This window comes from Dictyostelium purpureum (genome assembly GCF_000190715.1).
Source record: "Dictyostelium purpureum unplaced genomic scaffold DICPUscaffold_140, whole genome shotgun sequence".
NCBI lineage: Eukaryota > Evosea > Eumycetozoa > Dictyosteliales > Dictyosteliaceae > Dictyostelium > Dictyostelium purpureum.
In genome coordinates, this window is record NW_003519477.1 from 1 (window position 1) to 20,204 (window position 20,204).

The 20,204-nt window shown below is 24.4% G+C and overlaps 9 protein-coding genes across 9 annotated transcripts; 5 read left to right on the top strand and 4 right to left on the bottom strand.

Moving 5' to 3' along the window:
* Positions 1-94: 94 nt before the first annotated feature.
* On the top strand, positions 95-1,128 carry DICPUDRAFT_152850 (uncharacterized protein; the record flags this gene model as incomplete). The annotated part of the gene is made up of 2 exons (XM_003288551.1): positions 95-292; positions 685-1,128. 2 exons carry the CDS (start codon positions 95-97, stop codon positions 1,126-1,128), a joined length of 642 nt encoding a protein of 213 aa, XP_003288599.1.
* A 1,570-nt stretch (positions 1,129-2,698) lies between these two features.
* Positions 2,699-3,763, bottom strand: DICPUDRAFT_79389 (uncharacterized protein; the record flags this gene model as incomplete). The annotated part of the gene is made up of 2 exons (XM_003288564.1): positions 2,699-3,010; positions 3,089-3,763. 2 exons carry the CDS (start codon positions 3,761-3,763, stop codon positions 2,699-2,701), a joined length of 987 nt encoding a protein of 328 aa, XP_003288612.1.
* A 219-nt stretch (positions 3,764-3,982) lies between these two features.
* On the bottom strand, positions 3,983-6,229 carry DICPUDRAFT_48018 (uncharacterized protein). The gene is made up of 2 exons (XM_003288565.1): positions 6,065-6,229; positions 3,983-5,994 (listed from the first exon to the last, which is right to left on the bottom strand). Exons 1-2 carry the CDS (start codon positions 6,181-6,183, stop codon positions 4,080-4,082), a joined length of 2,034 nt encoding a protein of 677 aa, XP_003288613.1. The 5' UTR covers positions 6,184-6,229; the 3' UTR covers positions 3,983-4,079.
* A 294-nt stretch (positions 6,230-6,523) lies between these two features.
* On the bottom strand, positions 6,524-8,170 carry DICPUDRAFT_79391 (uncharacterized protein; the record flags this gene model as incomplete). Its single annotated transcript, XM_003288566.1, has 1 exon — positions 6,524-8,170. One exon carries the CDS (start codon positions 8,168-8,170, stop codon positions 6,524-6,526), a length of 1,647 nt encoding a protein of 548 aa, XP_003288614.1.
* Positions 8,171-9,049: 879 nt separating this feature from the next.
* DICPUDRAFT_79392 (uncharacterized protein) lies at positions 9,050-11,482 on the top strand (the record flags this gene model as incomplete). The annotated part of the gene is made up of 3 exons (XM_003288552.1): positions 9,050-9,103; positions 9,308-10,229; positions 10,290-11,482. 3 exons carry the CDS (start codon positions 9,050-9,052, stop codon positions 11,480-11,482), a joined length of 2,169 nt encoding a protein of 722 aa, XP_003288600.1.
* A 139-nt stretch (positions 11,483-11,621) lies between these two features.
* On the bottom strand, positions 11,622-12,116 carry DICPUDRAFT_94691 (uncharacterized protein). The gene is made up of 2 exons (XM_003288567.1): positions 11,933-12,116; positions 11,622-11,858 (listed from the first exon to the last, which is right to left on the bottom strand). Exons 1-2 carry the CDS (start codon positions 11,943-11,945, stop codon positions 11,692-11,694), a joined length of 180 nt encoding a protein of 59 aa, XP_003288615.1. The 5' UTR covers positions 11,946-12,116; the 3' UTR covers positions 11,622-11,691.
* Positions 12,117-13,471: 1,355 nt separating this feature from the next.
* On the top strand, positions 13,472-14,307 carry DICPUDRAFT_88117 (uncharacterized protein; the record flags this gene model as incomplete). Its single annotated transcript, XM_003288553.1, has 4 exons — positions 13,472-13,732; positions 13,790-13,812; positions 13,894-13,916; positions 13,952-14,307. 4 exons carry the CDS (start codon positions 13,472-13,474, stop codon positions 14,305-14,307), a joined length of 663 nt encoding a protein of 220 aa, XP_003288601.1.
* Positions 14,308-15,336: 1,029 nt separating this feature from the next.
* Positions 15,337-15,888, top strand: DICPUDRAFT_8637 (uncharacterized protein; the record flags this gene model as incomplete). Its single annotated transcript, XM_003288554.1, has 1 exon — positions 15,337-15,888. A coding segment is annotated over one exon (552 nt), but the record flags the coding sequence as incomplete, so codon positions are not given.
* A 524-nt stretch (positions 15,889-16,412) lies between these two features.
* DICPUDRAFT_79395 (uncharacterized protein) lies at positions 16,413-20,080 on the top strand (the record flags this gene model as incomplete). Its single annotated transcript, XM_003288555.1, has 2 exons — positions 16,413-16,895; positions 16,961-20,080. 2 exons carry the CDS (start codon positions 16,413-16,415, stop codon positions 20,078-20,080), a joined length of 3,603 nt encoding a protein of 1,200 aa, XP_003288603.1.
* Positions 20,081-20,204: the final 124 nt, after the last annotated feature.

A 20,204-nucleotide genomic window follows, 5' to 3' on the forward strand; every position in this document is an offset into this window, starting at 1 on the left:
TTAGTTATCACCATATTTTTTTTTAATTAGTTATTTATTTATTTTGTATATATATTTTAACCACTACAATTTATTGTTAATAGTAATAATAAAAATGTTTGATTTAGATAATTTAGATTATTTATTCATTGTTTTCTTTATTTTTGTTTTTTCTTTATTTAATTTCATTAGTACCGCAATCATCATCAAATACTATAGTCCACAACATCAACAAAATAATAATGTTAAAATGTTTAATAAAGAAGATGTTGATCATCTTTTGGAAAACCAAAAGAATGAAATTATGATGAAAGTAAGTTTCATTTAACATAAACTATATTTAATAATTTATTAATATTTACTTATTAAAAATATTTAGTTTTCCGAAGAAAAGGCAATCCTATCAAATGAAAATGCGGTTATTAGATCAAAACTAGAAAAAAATTAAAATAATTCTTTAAAATTAAAAAGATTGCTATCAGTTTATGAAAATGAAATGAAGAATGTACTAAATCAACCTTTATCAGAAACTGAATCAGCAAAATTAAAAAAGGTAAATATTAAAATAGAAATTGTTATTATTGATAAATCAATATTAATATTAACTATTAATGATCAGCAAATGTTTTTTAATATTTAATATTATAAATCAAAACTTTTTTACTAATATCTTATTTTATTTTTTATTTTATTCTTTTAATTTAGAAAACCATTGAGCTTGAAGAAACTAACTCGAAACTTAATAATGAAATTCAAGTTCAGGCTTATAAATTTAATGCCCTCAGAGTACGTGCAGAGTCAAGATTGGACGATGCATCAGAGCAATTATCTGAAATAAAAAAGGTTGCAAAAAAAGAAATTTTATCACTAAGATTAAAATTAAAAGATTCACAATCTAAATTAGCTTTGAAAAAAAAACAATACGATGATATGGCCAAATCATCTGTTGAATTTTTTTCAAATGCTCCAATTTGCAACAGTTATGAATTATCTAACCACTTCAATGATAATTCAACTAGTAATGGACCAGATAAAAGTTCTCCAATTTGTCCAAGCTCCTCATCAAGTTTAAATAGCAATTCATGTAGCACTTCTGATAGCTCACCCCTTTCATTATCAAATAATGAAACTGACAATTTAAAAAAGTAAAAGTTGGTTATTTACAAAGCCCTACCTTCAAATTAGAGATAATCCAGGGCATCATTTCATCTAGATCAATATCAACAATTACTTTTTTATCTCAACTAGTTTTTCAAAATTCCATAATGTTTTCAGCACAGGAGGTCATGCAGTACTCATAAGAATTTATTAAAAGATTTACACCATTCATATATCAAAACTCTTCAACAAAACTTTACACCACCACCAAAAAACAATAAATAGAAATTGAAACAATTATTGGACCATGCAAGTAAAAAACCACCACTTAGATTCACTTGTAAAGCATCCATGCATAGATAAACCAATCAATATTTTAAAAACTAAATTATTTATAAATTTAATTAAATAATCATTTAATAAATAAATTTTAATAATTAATAGTTTTAATAATTAAATTAAATAAAGAAAAAAATGTAAATCTGCCATAATCACAATCATTGGTAATCATCTAATTTTTTAAACACAACATAATAAAAAAAAATTTTAAAAAATTAAAAAAAAAAAAAAAATTACTATGGTAATAACTATAATATTTTATTATAATATTCAAAAAAAAATTTATGAAAAGAGAAAATTTCTTTGTTTTTTCATATCTTTAATTAATGAAAAATTATTTTAAAAATTTAATAAAGAAAATTATTTTAAAAGATTTTTAGAAAAATAAAATATTTTAATATTTTGAGAAAAAAATTTGAAAATGGGGATAAATTTAAAAAAATATAAAATGAAAATTTTTAAATAAAAAAAATCATTTTAAATAACCAATGGTAAGATAAAACAATAACAGCAATAAATATATTTTGATGATAATAAAAAAATTATAATTAAATAATAAAAAATTAAAAAAGAAATAGAGGAAAAATAAAGAGATTAAATTAAATTGAATGTCGATTGATATTATTTAGAAATAATATAACGATATAAATTGCCTATGGTTTAATCCCCAAGGGTTTTTTATTAATTTAAAGAAATACTAGATATTTAAACCGCAAGAGATATATATAGTCATAATAAGAATCTTCTGTGTCAATTAATTGTATTGGTTTTTGTTTATTGTGTTATTAATCTGTATGTGTGTGTGTTCGGCCATTCAATTTAAATTGTATAAATCAAGAAGCGAATAACTATATCCCTACTCTTCTTTATTTACTATATACTTTTCTTACCTTGCGCGTTGGTAGTTTAAAGTTTTTAATAACTGTGGTTAGTTATGGTGGGTAGTCTTGAAGTACAGACATGCTACTTCGCCCTGTTTAAGGAAGAGATGACCATCCCTTTTTTATTATTTAAATCAAATTATTTTAAATAAATTTGATTTAATAATAAATTTGCTAATCTAAATTCTATAATTCCAAACTTTAATTTCCTTTCCTTTCATTTTTTTTTTTTTAATTCAATATTTTAATTTTAGCTATTCAAAAAAGCTTTATCATTATAAATAAAAAATAAACAAATAAACAAATAAACAATAAATACCATAATAGCTAAATAATAAAAATAATAATAGTTATCAATTTTATAATTAGAATTTATACAATATCTTTTTGGAGTTGTACCTTTAGTTATGATTAACTTGAGAGCAACTCCTGAAAAATGTATAATCTAAATATAAAAAAATTGATATTTTTAAAACTAAAACTTTTGATGATAAACTTGGTTCTCCAACATCCAATCTAAGATAATCTTCCTTATCTCTTTCTCTTTTATGTGCAAAATCAATACAATATATTTCATCTTTATTAATTTGATCTAAAGAAATAATGTAAAGTGAAGACAAAAATATGTAAACCAATTCATTGACTTCTCTTGAAATATATGATTGACTAACACCAAAAGTTGTTGAAAGTATTGTATATGAATTAGCACCCATCTAATTTAAGTATTGGTTGAAATATTAATATTAATATATTTTATAAAATATTCATTTGATATAATATCTTATAAATACCTTTAAAAATGTTAAAAATAAATGAATTCTTGATTTTGGTGATAATCTATTAGTTTGATTTTTTATTTGGGGTTCTATTTTTTTATATAACCAATCTAAAATATGTTGTGGTAAACCAGTCAATTGAACCCAATCTTTATTTTTTAATTCTTTTTCATTATCTATTGATGGTTTTTTATTAATTTTATAGGAAAAATTAGGTCTATTTAAATTTTTTTCTATTCTTTTGGGATTGACATGTTCTCTTTTCATTTTCTTTGTTCTTTTATCATCCAGCAAATCATATGATAAATATAAATCTAGAATAGAGTCGGTTCTTTTTTCAATTTGTTTCAATAATTGACAACGTTTTTTTAAAATTGATTTTTTTCTTTTTAATTCTTCTAATGAAATTTGTTTCTTTTTTTTTTCTTTTTTTTTATTATTACATTTTTGATTTGTTGATTCATATAAATTGAATATAATGTTGTCAATTTTTTTATTAAAATTTGTTTCTGAATCATTTTCATTGTCTGAATCCAAAAATTCTAACAAATCGGTTTGCATTAGGTTTTCGATAAAACTAAAAGATTCATTTGGATCGAACCTACTAGTATTATATAAATTCTCTTCATCACTTGAATCATTAATATCGTCTTGATCATTCAAAACATTACCGAAATCCTGATATTCCATATTATTATTATTTTAAATAACTGTGTGTATTATAAATTTATTTTATTATTATAATAATTAAAAAATTAACACAAAAAAAAAAAAAAAAAAAATTTTTTTTATTTAAAATTTATTAATAAATTAAAAATATTTTTTTTTTAAAATTTATTAATAAATTAAAAATATATTTTTTTTAAACCAATAAAGAAGAATAAACTTTTTAGTAAGTGAGATATTTTTATATGGACAATTTTTCAAGTATCTCATTTATTTATTTATATTTTTTTTTTTTTTTTTTTTTTTTGCCCTTTTAAAAAATAAAATTGGTTCTTTATACCTAAAAGTTTAATCTTTTTTTATAAATTGTTGAACTGTTTGAATTGTTTTTTTTATATTTATTATACTCTTCTACCAATTCATTTATGACAGATACATCCTCGATAAGTGGAGGAATTGTGAATTCCAAACCATTGAAAATTGATTTTACCAAAGATTTTAATTTCTTATTGGTTTTGTTTTTAGGTAATTGTTTAACAATTATAATAGATTTTAACTGTAAACGAATTGAAAAAACATTTTCTATACTTTGGTTTAATTGATTAAAAAGCTCTTCAGTTTCTTTCGAGTCGGTTTCATAACAAAATTGTTCATGTAATACGAGTAATGCAATTGGTACCTGCAATAAAATATCATCACTAACCCCAACGACGCAACAGTCACTTACCTTGGGGTGTCTTAAGATTTCATTTTCGATTGTTGAACAATTGATAAGTAGTGCGCCTACTGATATAGTGTCACCTGAACGAGATACATAGTAAAAGTAACCATCCTCATCATAGTAACCCATATCACCCGAGTCAAAGTATCCTTCATATTCAGAGAGAAATTGTTTTTTATATAGGCTGCCATCTGAATCATCCCCAACTAAACTTGCGACATATCCTGGTGGTAATGGAAACTTTAAAACGAGTTCACCAATCTGATTTGCTTTTAATTCTGTGATTAAATTTGTTTTTTTACATTTTGAAACTACCCTAAAGTAATGTCCACCTGGGTTGGGCTTGCCTATTGAATCTGTACGGGATGGGTATTGAGATGGTGAGTAACCAATATTAATCATTCCAGCCTCTGTTTGGCCATATTCGTTATTTACAATGGGTCTCTTTACTACTTTATTTTCTAAATAGTCAATTAAAATCTGATGTGATCTTTCTGATGTGATGGTAACTTTTTTTAAACTTGACAAATCAAATTTTGATGCTATATCTCCATTTGGATCAGTTTTAATTAAAACTCTAATTGTGGAGGGTGTGATTAAAACTCTATTTGCTTTATTTCTTTCAATGGAACCCCAATAATCTTCAACCTGGGTATCACTATTAAAAGAACCTTCAATTATAACACTTCTTGAACCAACTGCCAAATTCCCATATACAGTCCATGTATGCCCACTTGCCCAACCCAATGGTGCTTTTGAGTACCAAGTTTCACCTTGTTGTAACCCAACCTGGTTTCTAATAAAGTAATTTGAAGAAACCAATTGACTAGCAGTCTCTCTTAGTATACCTTTTGGTTTATTAGTAGTCCCACTTGTAAACAAAAAAAATATTGGATGGAGCGAATCTAAAGGTTCATACTCTTGCAAAGGTTCTAAATCTTTGATAAGTTGATCCCAATCGAGAAAATTGCAGTTACTGATTTCTAAATATTTTTCAGGTTGGTCACATTCAAAATCTTTTCTATTATAAACAATAACGTTTTCTGGCTTATGGGATGACTTTGATATGGACTCTTTGATTGTAAGAGAATTATAGTGAATGGAATTGTAAACATATCCATAATTTGATGTGACGATTAGTTTTGGTTTACTGTCCTCTATACTTTGAACCAAACTATCAACAAAAAACCCATTATAGCAGACATTATGAGTTGCACCTATACGAGCACACGATAGCATTACAATTGGAACCTGGATTGAATCGTGCATATAAATCATTACGACATCACCTTTTTTAATACCAATATTCTTTAAAGCCCTTGAAAAAATTAAAACTTGATCATAAAACTCCCTGTAAGTGATCTGGTATCTAAGATTCTTTTGTGGGATCTCTTGAACAAAAGCAATATCATTCTCTCTTTCTTTGATATTTCTATCAAGAATATTATAGCAAGTATTTAATTTACCACCTTTAAACCATTCACAAGCTTTGGTTTTTTCATTAAAATTGAATATTTGATCATATGGTTTATCCCTAATGTTTTAAAACTTTGTTAGTTAATTTATTTAATTATTAAATATACATTAATATATTATTTACTTACCAATAAACATATTTTTTAGCAACTTGATCCCAGAATGATTCTTGATCATTTGTTGAAAACTCTAAGTCACTTAAATAATTGTATGGTTCACTTAATTTATATGTTGTTTTATAATTCATTATATGTTTTGCTTGAACGCTAATATAAAAAAATTAAATAAAAATTAAAAAAAAAAAAAAATTAAATAATGGTGTAAAAAAAATTATTATTATTAAAGAGGTATAAAAAAAAAATAATAAATAAAAAAAAAAAAAAATTCTTTTTGTGGGTTAAAAGGGTGATAATAGTGTCATTTAAAACTGTTATTATTGTATCTGTTGATTCCCAAAAAGTGAAAAGGATGCAGATGTGAATATTACGAAATGTTTTCTAATATTTAATATTTATTTTTTTTTTTTTTTTTTTTATCTTTTTTATTTAATTAAAGATTTAAATATTTACATTATTAACATCACGTGATTAACTATTATTGTTATTATTATTAAAAATAAATTTAAATTTTCCCAATAAACCATAATGGTCACTTGCATATATCGGTTCTTCTAAAGGTATATTTTCATTTTTACGGATTTTTGAATCTAATTCTAAGGGTTCGAACCCAATTAAAGATAACTGTAAAGGCTTGAGTTCTGATTGAATAGGGACTGAATCGAATAAAGTCCCTTTGGAGGATTTAAAAATCATTCTATCTACACGCTTAGTCTTTTTTACATATGTATAGCCCTCTGGGTCATTAATGTTGAACTCTTTCCAAACGTCATTAAACTCTCTTTTCGAAATTTCTGAATTTTCTATTGAATTTGAACCGAAATTAAAATCGCCCATTATAAAGTGGTGTTTAATAGGACATCCATTAAATACTATATATCTTTTATCTATAAAATCGGAGACCATATTAAATTGTTTAATTCTTGATTCTGAATTACTATCTAAACTTTCTAGGTGTACTGTTGATATTGAAATTAATATATTACTATTATTATTACTACCACTGCTACTATTACTACTATTGGTAATGTTGTTGCTACTATCATTATGAATTGAAAATATTGAAGAAATCATTTTTCTTGATTGATTTGTATTTGGTAATGGACATAAAGACATTTGCTTGAGTACTACGGAATCATATTTAAATAAAACTACCACACCATATGGATAAACTGTATCTAGGTCACCACTATCCGAAATACAGTAACTCTCCTTAACCCAGTATTGTTTCTTTAAATAATCTAAAAACAATGGAGTAACCTCTTGTAAGCATATTATATCTGGATTTTTATCTTGAATTAGTTTAAACAATTGATTTGCCCTTTCTCTCCATAAAAAACTATCAAACCAAACATTAAATGTTATATAAGTTAAAATTTTAAAATTATTGTTACTACTATTATTATTATTACTATTACTATTACTATTACTATTACTATTACTATTACTATTACTATTACTATTACTATTACTATTACTATTACTATTACTATTGCTTAAATCATTAATATTATCTTCATTATTTGTTGATATTGGTGGTGATTGAGGTGGTAAAACTATATTTTCAATATGTGTATATGGGATCCATTGTTTAAATTTTTTACAATAATTAAATGCTGTTAAGTTTGTAGTCTCTTTATAAATTTTAATTGAAGTACTTTCGTCCAATCCTTTGTAAACTATATTATGGCCACTAGACGATAACTCCTCTTCAAAAACTCTTCCATCGGATGTTCTAACTTTAGTTTTAGTTCTTGTTAATGTGTCTCTTTTGAATCCTTCTAACAATAATTTTGTTGATATATTTAGATTACCAACACAATTTATTTTATTATTGCTATTAGTGTCATTATTTATATTATTTGAAAGTGTTTTTTTTTTTAATGGTGGGGGTGGAGGTGGTGGTAATAATGAGATTTTTAAATTATTAATATCTGTTAATAATTCTTTATCATTATTATTATTACTGTTATTATTAATACTATTATTATTAATACTATTATTAGTACTATTATTATTAATATTTATACTATTATTACTATCTTTATTGTTGTCTTTTTTATTTGTTCCTTTATTGTCACTATTGTTCTCTGTTGAAACTGTTTTAATTGGGGCCATTTCTTCTTTATTATTAATTGTATTACTATTTATACTCATTTCGAAATATAAATAATTAATATTTATATAAACAATAGGGTAATATCATAATTTATTAAAAAACTATTATTATTTTTTTTTTTTTTGTCCTTTTCAACTTTGAAGAACCTATTTTTTTTTTTTATTTCTATTATTTGAAATAAATAATTTTTTTTAAAATTTTTTAATAAATTTCTAAATTTTTTTTTTTTTTTTTTTTTTTAAAAATATATACCCCATATGAAAAATATTTTATTTTTAAAATTAAATAAATTATATTAAAACAAATATTTTAAAATAAAAATAAATAAAATTTAAACATAAATAGAAATGTGGGTTAAATTTGTTTTTCATTTTACATTAAATTAATTTTATTTTTAATAATTATTTTACTTTTTTTTTTTTATTATTATAAATTATTTTTATGATATTTTATCAATATCATTTAAGTATTATACAGATATTTGTAACATTATAGATAAACGTATTTATAATAACCCAAATTTTTAAAAGCAAGATGATTTTTTGAAAAAAAAAAAAAAAAAAAACTTAAAAAGGAATCATGGTGGGTGTTAAGTTTCAAAAATACACTATTTGACCTGTTAATCCTCGTGGTGCTGATAAAATGAGAAAAAAAAAAAAAAAACAAACATAGCATCGAGGGCGGTTATGAAATTGGGGTTGGGGAGATTTTTTTCTAAGAACCAAATAATAATACGCAAAAAACAATCAAACAAATTGGGGGGCCCCAAAAAATTTTTTTAATATTTAAAGAAAAAAAATATTATTTTTTTTAAATTTTTTAAATTTTTTTTTTTAATTTTTCCCTTTTTTTCTTTTTTTTAATTTTGATTTTTTTAAATGTGTGAAAAATGTATAAAAATTAAACCAGGCCAATACGGAAAAAAGGGGAGGGTATGTTCAAATCTTTTTAAAAAAGCGGTTCCCTTTAATAAAATAAAAACCCCTCCAAAAAATTAAAAACCCGCTTTTTTTTTTTTTTTTTTTTTTTTTTTTTTTTTTTTTTTTTCCCATATTTTGGAATGAAATAAATAAATTTTCCAACTTTTTTTAAAAAAATATTTTGGGTTATTAATTTTTTTTTTTTTTAATCAAAAGATTTCACTGGACTCTTTTGAGTTTATAAAAAGTGAATTTAAAAAATTAAACGATAAATGTTTATTGATAAATGAATCGATAAATAATTATGTTAAATCGATCAAAGATTTATATTTAGCCAAAACAAGTACGATCAAATATATTTTAAAGGAGTTTGAACAAGGACATCCTTTATCTGAGTACAGCGTTAATATACTGGGTTATGTGGAAGGAGGAATTAAAGAATGGAATGATAAACAAAAGCCAAATTTTGAATCAATTTCAGATTATTGTGAAATTTTAAAAAAAGTAAATAATAATATAAATGTAATCGACAGTTTAAATAACAGTGTAGAATTATTGTTATCAGCAAATTTAAACAGTGGAGACCCCAAGAATAAATATATAAGCGAATTAAAAGAATACACATGTCAAATTATAAATCAATTATTCAATGACAAGATCGAAAGATTCGACAATCCACTCATTAAAATTCAAATAAGTCTTTCAGAATTATTTCAATTCTTACAGACTCTTCATTCAAATAGCTCGATACTTTTAGAACAACAGCCATCCTTTTATAACCCATTAAATAGTTTAAGTTTAGATTTCGATCAAATACAATTATCTAATTTTACTATTAACACTAATAATAGTAACAATAGCAATTCAAAACAAAATCAACAAAATCAACAAAATCAACAAAATCATCAATCATCACCAAAATCGTCAAATAAACGATATGAACCATCTCAAAATGAATTAGCAAAATCTAACAATAGTAATAGTAACAATAATAATAGTTCAAATAACCAAGTTGTTAAATCAAATGGTGATAAGCTATTTTCAAAACCCTTACCAAATATAAAAGAAACTCCAATAACATTAAACTCACCACCACCATTCATTCAGCTACTTAATGATTATACAATCCACCAACAATGTAAATATAGTTTTTTTTTTTAAATTTTTTTTATATTAAATACTAATTATTTTTTTATAGTATGGGATTATAATTATTTTAAATTAAATAGGGTTTATAATTATTCAGCTTCAACAGTTTATACAAAATTGATTACATTTAAACCAGGATGTAATTTAAATACATTAATGTTTTGGATGCCAGTTCCACCACAAACACAAAGTCAGAGAATTAGATATTCATCATTTACCCTACATGATCCAGTAACAGATGCTATTATTGCTCAGTCACAAGTTGAAAATCATTCAGTTTTCCAATCAATGTTTAAAATTGCATTTAATGTACCTTCCACTTCGTCTTCGTCTTCTGCATCTTCATCACCAGTATTAACCTCATCTCCATCATCCTCTTCATTATCATCATCCACCTCATCAACATCACCATTGTTATTATCATCTCCAACACTCAATTCATCATCACCATCATCAAAAAGCAGCAATAATAGCATGTCCATATTCAAATTAAAATACAGAATTGATGTTGACTTGTATAAGTTACTATTGGTACCATTGCAAAGTGGTGATAATTTACCAAATGTTGAACCAATATCACAACAAGAGCTCGATTTTTATCTTAGACCAACATCAAAGATTAATTATAACACTACCGAATTCAAATCATTTATCGACCAATATCAATTGTTCCCAAAGAGATTTTCAGATGGCACCTTTGAAAGTGTTCTTTGTTTTGCATATCGTGTTTCTCTCTGGATCTACTCCAACATTAAATACAAATATCCACACGAAGGAAACTTGGAACCATTGAAAACTGTTGAGCTTAGATCGGGTGATTGTACATGCCATTGTGTTTTAGTAGCCGCTATTTTTAGATACAATAGAATACCATCCAGACTATTATTTGGTAGAAACACCGAGTTGGAAAGACCAGAAAATGATAATCAAACTCATGTTCGTGTCGAATTTTACGTTCATTCCATTGGATGGGTACCATGGGATCCATCATTTAAGGATTCAACCCCTTATCATAAAACTTATTTTGCCAATGACCCACTTGGTAACTTTGTAACATATCATATAGATTTTATTAGTAACAGCATAAATGAAAATAACAACAGCAATAGTAGCAATAATAACGAACTTTCAAATAGAGATTCATTCTATCATATAGCATCCTATAATTATTATTATAAAGGTACAGAGCCAAAAATCGAATCAGATGTAAATAAATACGATGTAAAAAGAATTTCAAATTAAAAAATAACACACATGTAAAAAGAATCAATCATACCAATAAAATAAAAGTTTTTTTTTTTTTTTAAAAAATAAATAATAAAATTTATTGCTTTTTTTTTTTTTTTTTTTAATAAATAAATAAATAGATGATGGGTTAATTAGAATATATAATTTATAACTTATAACTTATAATTTATAATTTTTTTTCTTTTTTTTTTTTGATTTTTTATTTATGGTTTGAAGTAGTATTTAATGATTACATTCTTTTTTTGACCTGGGATAGTGTAGTTGAAAAAGTAGACTTGGTTATTATCCATTATTAACCCGGTATTTATAAAATTATTCGAGGTAGAGTTAAGGATAACTTTGGTTTTTGGTGAGATTTCTGAAATTGATTCTATATATTAAAAAAAATATATATAAAATTAATATATATTTTTTCTCTTTAATAAATTTATAAAATATACATACGAAATAATGTCATATTTACAAATTTTGTACAATAATTAATAAATAAATAAAATGCTTTAAAAAAAACTTAGGAAATAAAAAATAGAAATGCTTTAAATTTAAAAAAAAAAAATTATGTGATAAATTAAATTATATAATGAAAATTGTATTTTATAAATTGTAGTTATTATTAGGTGTATAATTGATTGGATTGATGTAAGAATGAAGGAAAGGATTAAATTATTTATATTTTTTTTTTTTTTAAAATTTATTTTATTTTGATATTTTTTTTAATTTTATTTAATTTAAATTTTATTTAAAATTTTAATTTCCATCAAAGAGTTATTATTATTATTATTATTATGATTATTATTATGATTATTATTTTTAATTTTTAAAATACAAATTTAGAAAGTTTAAAATATTTTTACATATGTACTGTACTGACTGATGAATGGATTATTATAATTTTTTCAAATTGTGGGGTTAGAGAAAAAAAAAAAAATAAAAAAAATAGTATAATTTTAAGTAGAGTATATTGTATAAAATCAAACACTAAAACAACAACAACCACAGGCCTAATTAATCAACTATTTTTATTTTATGTCAGATGATGTATTATTATTTTTAATAGATGAGATTAAATCAAATTTTATGGTTGTTTTTCTCTTTTTTTTTTTAAATTTTTATTATTTCTTTTTTTTTTTATTTTAAAATTTTATGATTTCAAAAAATAAAAAAAATAATAATAATAACACAATTTAATTATTTAATTATTTATTGATAAATTTAATTTATTTTTGATGATTATATTAATTTTATTATTTTAAAAAAATAAAGTGAATTGACCAATCACGAAAGATAAATTTAAATTGTTGTTGTTGTTGTTTTTGGTGTTTAGTTGTTGTGTATGTATTTTGTTGTGTCTGTGTCTATGTCTATGTTATGTATGGTGTGATTGGGTGTATATCTCTGTGTAAATATATATATATATATATATAAATTTTGATAATTAAATCAAAATTTACTATTTTTTTAAAATACACCCACTATATTTATATTTTAAACCACACACACACACCCAATAATTCACTGAATACTTTAAAACTAAGGATAAAGTGATTGGGTGTGTGATTGATTGTGTGTATTTTGATACTTTATATACCAAATGTATAAAAACTGTTTTTTTTTTTTCGATCATCTTTTATAAATAGAAAAAAAAAAAAGATAGTGTTGATATTTTATTTAAAATTTAAAAATATTTTAAAAAAAGAAAATGGAGATATTAAACTAAAACTTGGAGATATTTATTTCGAAACCGTTACAATGATACATAACAAATATTTTATAGAATTTTTTTTTTAAATTTTTTATTTTTTTATATTTTTAAATAAATTTTTATTTTTCCCTTTTTTTATTTTTTTTATTTTTTTTATTTTTTTTTTAAAAGAAATGAATATTTTGACCAAAAAACGATAATAATTAATTATTTTACAATATTTGATTTAAATAATAAATAATAGTAGTGGTTGTAGTAATTAAAATAAAAATTAATAAATTATGAATAAAGGTGAATTTGAAATTAATACAAAAGAGCAATACCAGTATCCTATTTTGCCAACTGGATGTGAGGTTACAGCCACCTCCATTCTTTTAAATAGTTTATATTATGACCATAAGTGTAAATTAGATCTTGAAAAAATCAAAAAAGAAACATTAGCAGAATTGGTTGAAAAGGAACAAGATCCTGATCCCATCACAAGATTAGTAGGAAATCCTTACGTGCATTTATTGGATCACCATATAGTAAAGAATCATTCGGTACTTTTCATCACCCAATAAAAAACCTATTAGAATCTATAATCTACGAAAATAAAGATAATATTACAAAATTTCAAGTTGTAGACTTTACTCAATACTCTAATTTAAATTACAACCAAAATATTAATAATTTAAATAATAATAATAATAATAATAATGAGATCGATGGCATTGAAGATCAAAAGTATCCATATCGTCTAAAGGTAAATGAATCGAAAGATTATATACAACTTAGATTGGATTATTTTAACAACAACCAACTGGACGACGATTCCGATTTTCAAATATTAATCGATCATATGACCCAATATAATACACCCATCATCATTTGGATGACACTAGAATTAAGAGAACCAAGAATCACAGATGAATGGTTTGATTGTCAGAATCCTTCTCTTCAATTATTTTGGGTTTCACCTGAGCATTGCGCCACTCTCTCAGGTTACACCAACACCCATGTAATTATAACCGATCCACATACTGGAAAAAAAGAAAAATATAATAAAAGTTTGTTTTTAAAGAGATGGAGACAATTAGGTAGACAAGCAGTATCAGTAAAATTATTAAATAACTAATTTATATAAACCATAATCATAATCATAATCATAATAATAATAATAATAATAATAAAAATAATAAAATCGAATTATAAATTTAACCACCACTACTAAATTAAAATAATATGATTAAATAATATGATTAAATATGATTAAATAAGATTAAATTAAGATTAAATTAAGATTAATCATAAAATAAATAAATAATAAAAGAGAAATTTATTATTTTTTTTTTTTTATTTATAATTATAATTATTTATTTTTAGTATTTATCATTTAATACCATAATCTTTACATGTTTATAATTAATGTGTGGGGGTGTGGTGTTTTTACTATTCTCCCCACACATAAGTTTTTTTTAGTTTTTTAATTTTTTTTTCTCATTTATCTATTAAAAATAAAATTAAATACTTTTATGTAAATAGAATCTCATTAAAAGACTTCTAGTGCTATAAATAAAGGGGTGATTCATTATTGGGTGTCACTATATGTATGTTTGCATTTGATTTTTGGGCGGTCAGGTATTTTACAAGAAAAACCAATTTTCCAAAAATAAATTTATTTTTTTTAAATTTTTATATTTTTTTAATTTAATTTTTTTAATTTAATTTTTTTATTTATATACCGCACACAGTATATCGTATTAAACATTAGATTAATAATAATAAACATATGTTTTCAAATCTAATCAAAATCTCATCACCTTTATTTACACTACCAATTAAAAACAATATTACTCACTTACCAACAATTAACACCAATACCAATACATTCATAATGAGCTCACGTATTTCTCGTAGAACAACTTCCTCTCTATCTAGTAATAATAATAACAACAACAACAATATTAAAAAAGATAATATAAGCGATAATAGTGATAATAGTGACATAAGTAGCGAAGATGAAAAATTAAAGAAAAAAGTTAAAAAAACATCAAAAACAACAACAACCACCACAACAACAACAACAACTGGCAAAAAAACAGTTACAAAAAAAGAAAAATTAAAAAAAGAAAAACAACTACTCCCTAAACCAGAACCAGTTTATAGTGACAACAAAAAAAGGTGTCCATGGGTACCACCTACCAGTAAAATCTATATCAACTATCATGATTTCGAATGGGGGATACCTGAAAAGGATCCATTAAAACTATTTGAAAAAATTTGTTTAGAATCACAACAAGCAGGTTTATCTTGGATTACAGTTTTGGGAAAAAGAGATGAATATAGAAAGTGTTTTTATAATTTCGACCCATATAAAATCAGAGAAAAAATTGGTGAAAAAGAATTAGAACAATTATTAACAAATGAAAAATTAATTAGAAATAAACTAAAACTAAATGCAATCATCAGTAATGCCAATGCCTATATCAAAATGGTCGAGGATGGTGAGGACTTTTCAAAATTTATTTGGTCATTTGTCAATCATAAAACGAAAATGGGTGAATATGCCTCAAAGGGTGCTCCATTAACCAGGGATGAATCATCTGATGCCATGGCCAAGGAATTAAAGAAGAAAGGTTTTAAATTTGTGGGCACTACAACACTATATGCATTCATGCAATCAATGGGTTTAGTTAATGATCATCACTCAAGTTGTGAATTCAATCCACTAAATAAAAAATAATAAAAAAAATAAAAAATAAATTATCAAATTCTGTATTTAATCAGAATAATAAAAATTATCCCTGGTTATTCATTTATTCTTCTTTTTAGTTTTAATTTCCATTTTTATTAAATTTTAAATGAATTTAAGAAATTGCCAAATAAAAATCATTCATAACCAAATGCACCAAGTGCACATTTTCGTTTTATTTTTCAAATTTTTTTTTATTTTATTTTTTTTTTTTTATTTTTTTTTTTTTTAATTTTTTTTTAAAAAAAAATTTCATTTTTTATTTTTTATTTTTTTTTAATAAAAAGATATATTAAATTAAATTTATTATTATTTTAAATTTACATCACAATAAAAAATAAACAATATAGAAATAATTAAAAGTATATTATATAAAGTATACTTTATATAAATTTAAAGTACTTTTTTTTTTTTAATTTTTTTTTAATTTTTTAATTTTTTCCTTTTTTTAGGGTGTTTTTATATTATAAATATATATATAAAAAAAAATGCAAAATCAATTTAATTCTCAACACCAGCAACAGCAATACTATATGTATATGCAACAGCACCAACAACAGCACCAACAACAGCAGCAGCAACAACAACAGAATCCAAATTTTTATAACCAACAACAATTTAATCAAATGAATAATATGATGGGTGGAGGTAATTTTAATCAACACCAACAAAATCCAAATTTTTATAATCAAATGATGTATAACCAGCAGCAAATGAATATGATGGGAGGTAACCAAAATTTATATAATCAACAAAATTTTAACCAAATGGGTAATTTTAATCAGCAACAACAATTTAACCAAATGAATAACGGTTTTGGTTCATTTGTTTCACCACCTCAACAACAGCAACAACAACCACAACAGCAACAACCACAAACACCAGAAGACCCATTACTTAAATATTTTCCAGAGTTAGCTAAAAAACAACAAACTTCACCTTCACCACAAGAACAACCACAATTTTTTAATGTATGTGTTTTTCCTTTAAAAACTTTAAATTTTGCGTTTATAGTTATTAATTTTTTTTTTTAAAGGGTGTATTGCAACCAACACAAACAGCAACAGCAACAGCAACAACTTCAGGTGGAAAGAGAATACCAAACTACGATATTTTAAGAGATATGATTGAGGAAGATACAAAACCTGCTGAAAAAGATTCTGTAGAAAAGAAACTTAGTGTGGATAAATCTCAACTTAATAATAACCCAACATCAACACAACCTTTACCACAACAACCAAATACTAATTCTTTCGATGGTATGATAAATCAACAGCAGCAACCAAAACAACCTCAACACATACAGCAACAATTTCCAGGTTTTAATAATATGACACCTCATCAACAACAACAATTTTTACAACAACACCAGCTTCAACAACAGCAATATTTTAATCAACATCAACAACAACAAGGTTTTAATTATCCACCAGGTCAAAATAATATGCAGTATCTTCAACAACAATCCAAACAACCACAACAACAACAACAACCAAATGCTAATACTGATGAAGATGATTTTGGTGACTTTGAGAGTTCAGAAGCAGATTTTAATGCTCCACAAATGGCTCAACAACCACAACAACCACAACAACCACAACAACCACAATTACAATCACAACCACAATTACAATCACAACCACAACCACAACAATATAACTTTAATTTTGGTTTACCATTTAACAGTGGTAACGAAAATCCAACAAATAGCGGAAGCATAGGTAAAAGTAACCAACCAGTACATTTACAGCCACAACCATCATCAGTTTCATCAAATAACAGTGGCTCGATTGATAAAAGTAATAACCCACCACCAGTTGCAGCAGCACCACCAGCACCACCACAAGATGATGGTCCAATTGATTTAGAGAAAATGTTAAAAGAAATTAAAAGACCAGCCGCATTTAATACCCCATCACCAACGAATACAAACAGTGGGGATTCATCTAAATTTAATTGGTCAAGTGGAAATTATAGAAATATTTTTGAAACTGTTGACAAAGAGGTAGATTTTTTCTCTGCTCCAGAAGCCAAGGTAGTTGAACAACCTAAACCAGATTCTGTTTCCAAACAAACAAATCCAACTATATCTGTATCAACAACAAATGATGAAGATGATGAATTTGGTGATTTTAATACAACTACAACATCATCATCATTCTCACCACCCCTCCAATCACAAATACCTTCTCAACAACCACCACAACAACAACCACCATCACCACTTAAACAACAACCACCACAACAACAACAACCACAACAAAAAAAACAAGAAGACGATGAATTTGGTGATTTTGGTAATACAACAGATTTCCCATCTTCCGGTTTTGGTGATTTTGGTAAGCCATCAACAACAGTTATCAATTTTGGTAATCAAACTTCAAATAATGAATTAAATTTAAGTATGCAATTTAATAAAGAAGCAAGTTTTGGAAGTAACAGCTCTGTAGATAAAACATCATTTAATAATAATAACGCCATTCCATCACCACCAGTTTTAAATCAAATAAATACTATTGAGTTGGTTCCATCGATTGGTTCAATCACACCATCAACCCAACCACCCTCATTAGCTACATCATTAAATAATTCATCATCATTTATCTCACCACCAAGAAGCAACTCTCCATTGCCAATTAGAAACAGTAGTAATAGCGGCTCACCATTAAGTGGTGCTGGTATTCTTCCTCCACCATCATTATCGACATCAACAAACAAAACCAAATTACCACCACCAATTATTGTACCATTAGTTTCAACATCAACAACCCCAAGTAGTATTAAAATGCCAACATTAAATACTAGTTCAAATACTTTTTCACAACCATCAAAACCATCACTTACCGATTTTTCATTTGATGAGATTTTACTCCCTTCAAATACCCCAACCACCGATAAAACTAGTACAGAGAAACCAGTAGAACCAACTTCAAATGATGAGTTTGATGAATTTCAAGATTTTTCAACATCATCAAATACTCATAATGATGAGTTTGATAAATTTGAATTTTCAAACAACTCTGGTAATAATAATTTTATAAAACCAACTATTGCAAATATTCCACCAACAACAACATCAACATCAATCAGATCTTCAACTAATAATGGCGGATTACTTGAAGATATCTATAAAACATTGATTAGTCAAGAAAGATTAACAGAAGCATTAGAGTGCCAAAAACATATGAAAAACAGTAGTGATCTCAGTGAAGAACAATTAAATCAATTAATAGTAAAATATACAGGTAGAGAATTTATGAACCATTTTTATACAATTAGACAAATGATACAACTTTTAGAATCCAAAAATATATCAAAAGATAAAATTCAATCATTCTTTAACCAATTTGAACAAAAATCATTAGTATCAACTGCCAATTTAGATTTATTATTAGCAATCGAATTACAAAATAAATCAAAAAATTTTGTTCAAAATTTATTATTAAAAGAAAAAAACGAACAAGTTAAAATGGTATTAAGTAATACAGATCCATCATTAATAACAACAAATAAAGAGCCATCAACAAATAAAAATAATAGTAGTAATAATAACAGTAATAGTGATTTAAATAGCTTTGATTTTGGTTTTACATTAACACCAGTCTCAAAAACATCAAATACAGCAACAGCAACAACAGAAGCAAATAACCTATTAAATCAATACCAAGTTGAAATTACCTCAATTACATTACAGTCATGTTTAGATGAGTTAGAACAATCATTGGAAGTTTTAAATAATTTAAAAAAACAAATTAATAATGATCAAGAATTAGGAAAAAGAGTTAAAGAATCAATTAAATACAAGGATTTCTTATCAGCTATTTCAGAGATCTATTCAATAGCTTATCAAATTAACCATACATTATCAAGCTCATTACAATTTAATAGCAATAGCCAATCATCGATTGTATTCAAAAAAATTAATGGTATTTGGGATCAATTAGTTTCATTCTTCCAAGATGCTCACCAACAATACTATGATGGTATGAAATCATGTAATACTACTCCTATTTCTCAAAATCAAAAAGCCTGTTATATTTGCGGTACCGCTTTGGATAATTTCATTGACACTATTACAGAGCATAATAAACATTTTTATCATATGAAATGTGCAAACTTTTGGGTTAATATAATTAATACAAGTTTACCAAATTAAATAAATAAATTATAAATAACTATTTAAAAAAAAAAATATATATTTATAAATAATTCTATAATTATACAAATTCAATAAAAATATAATGTTTACATAATCATAATATTTTTTTATTTAAATAAAA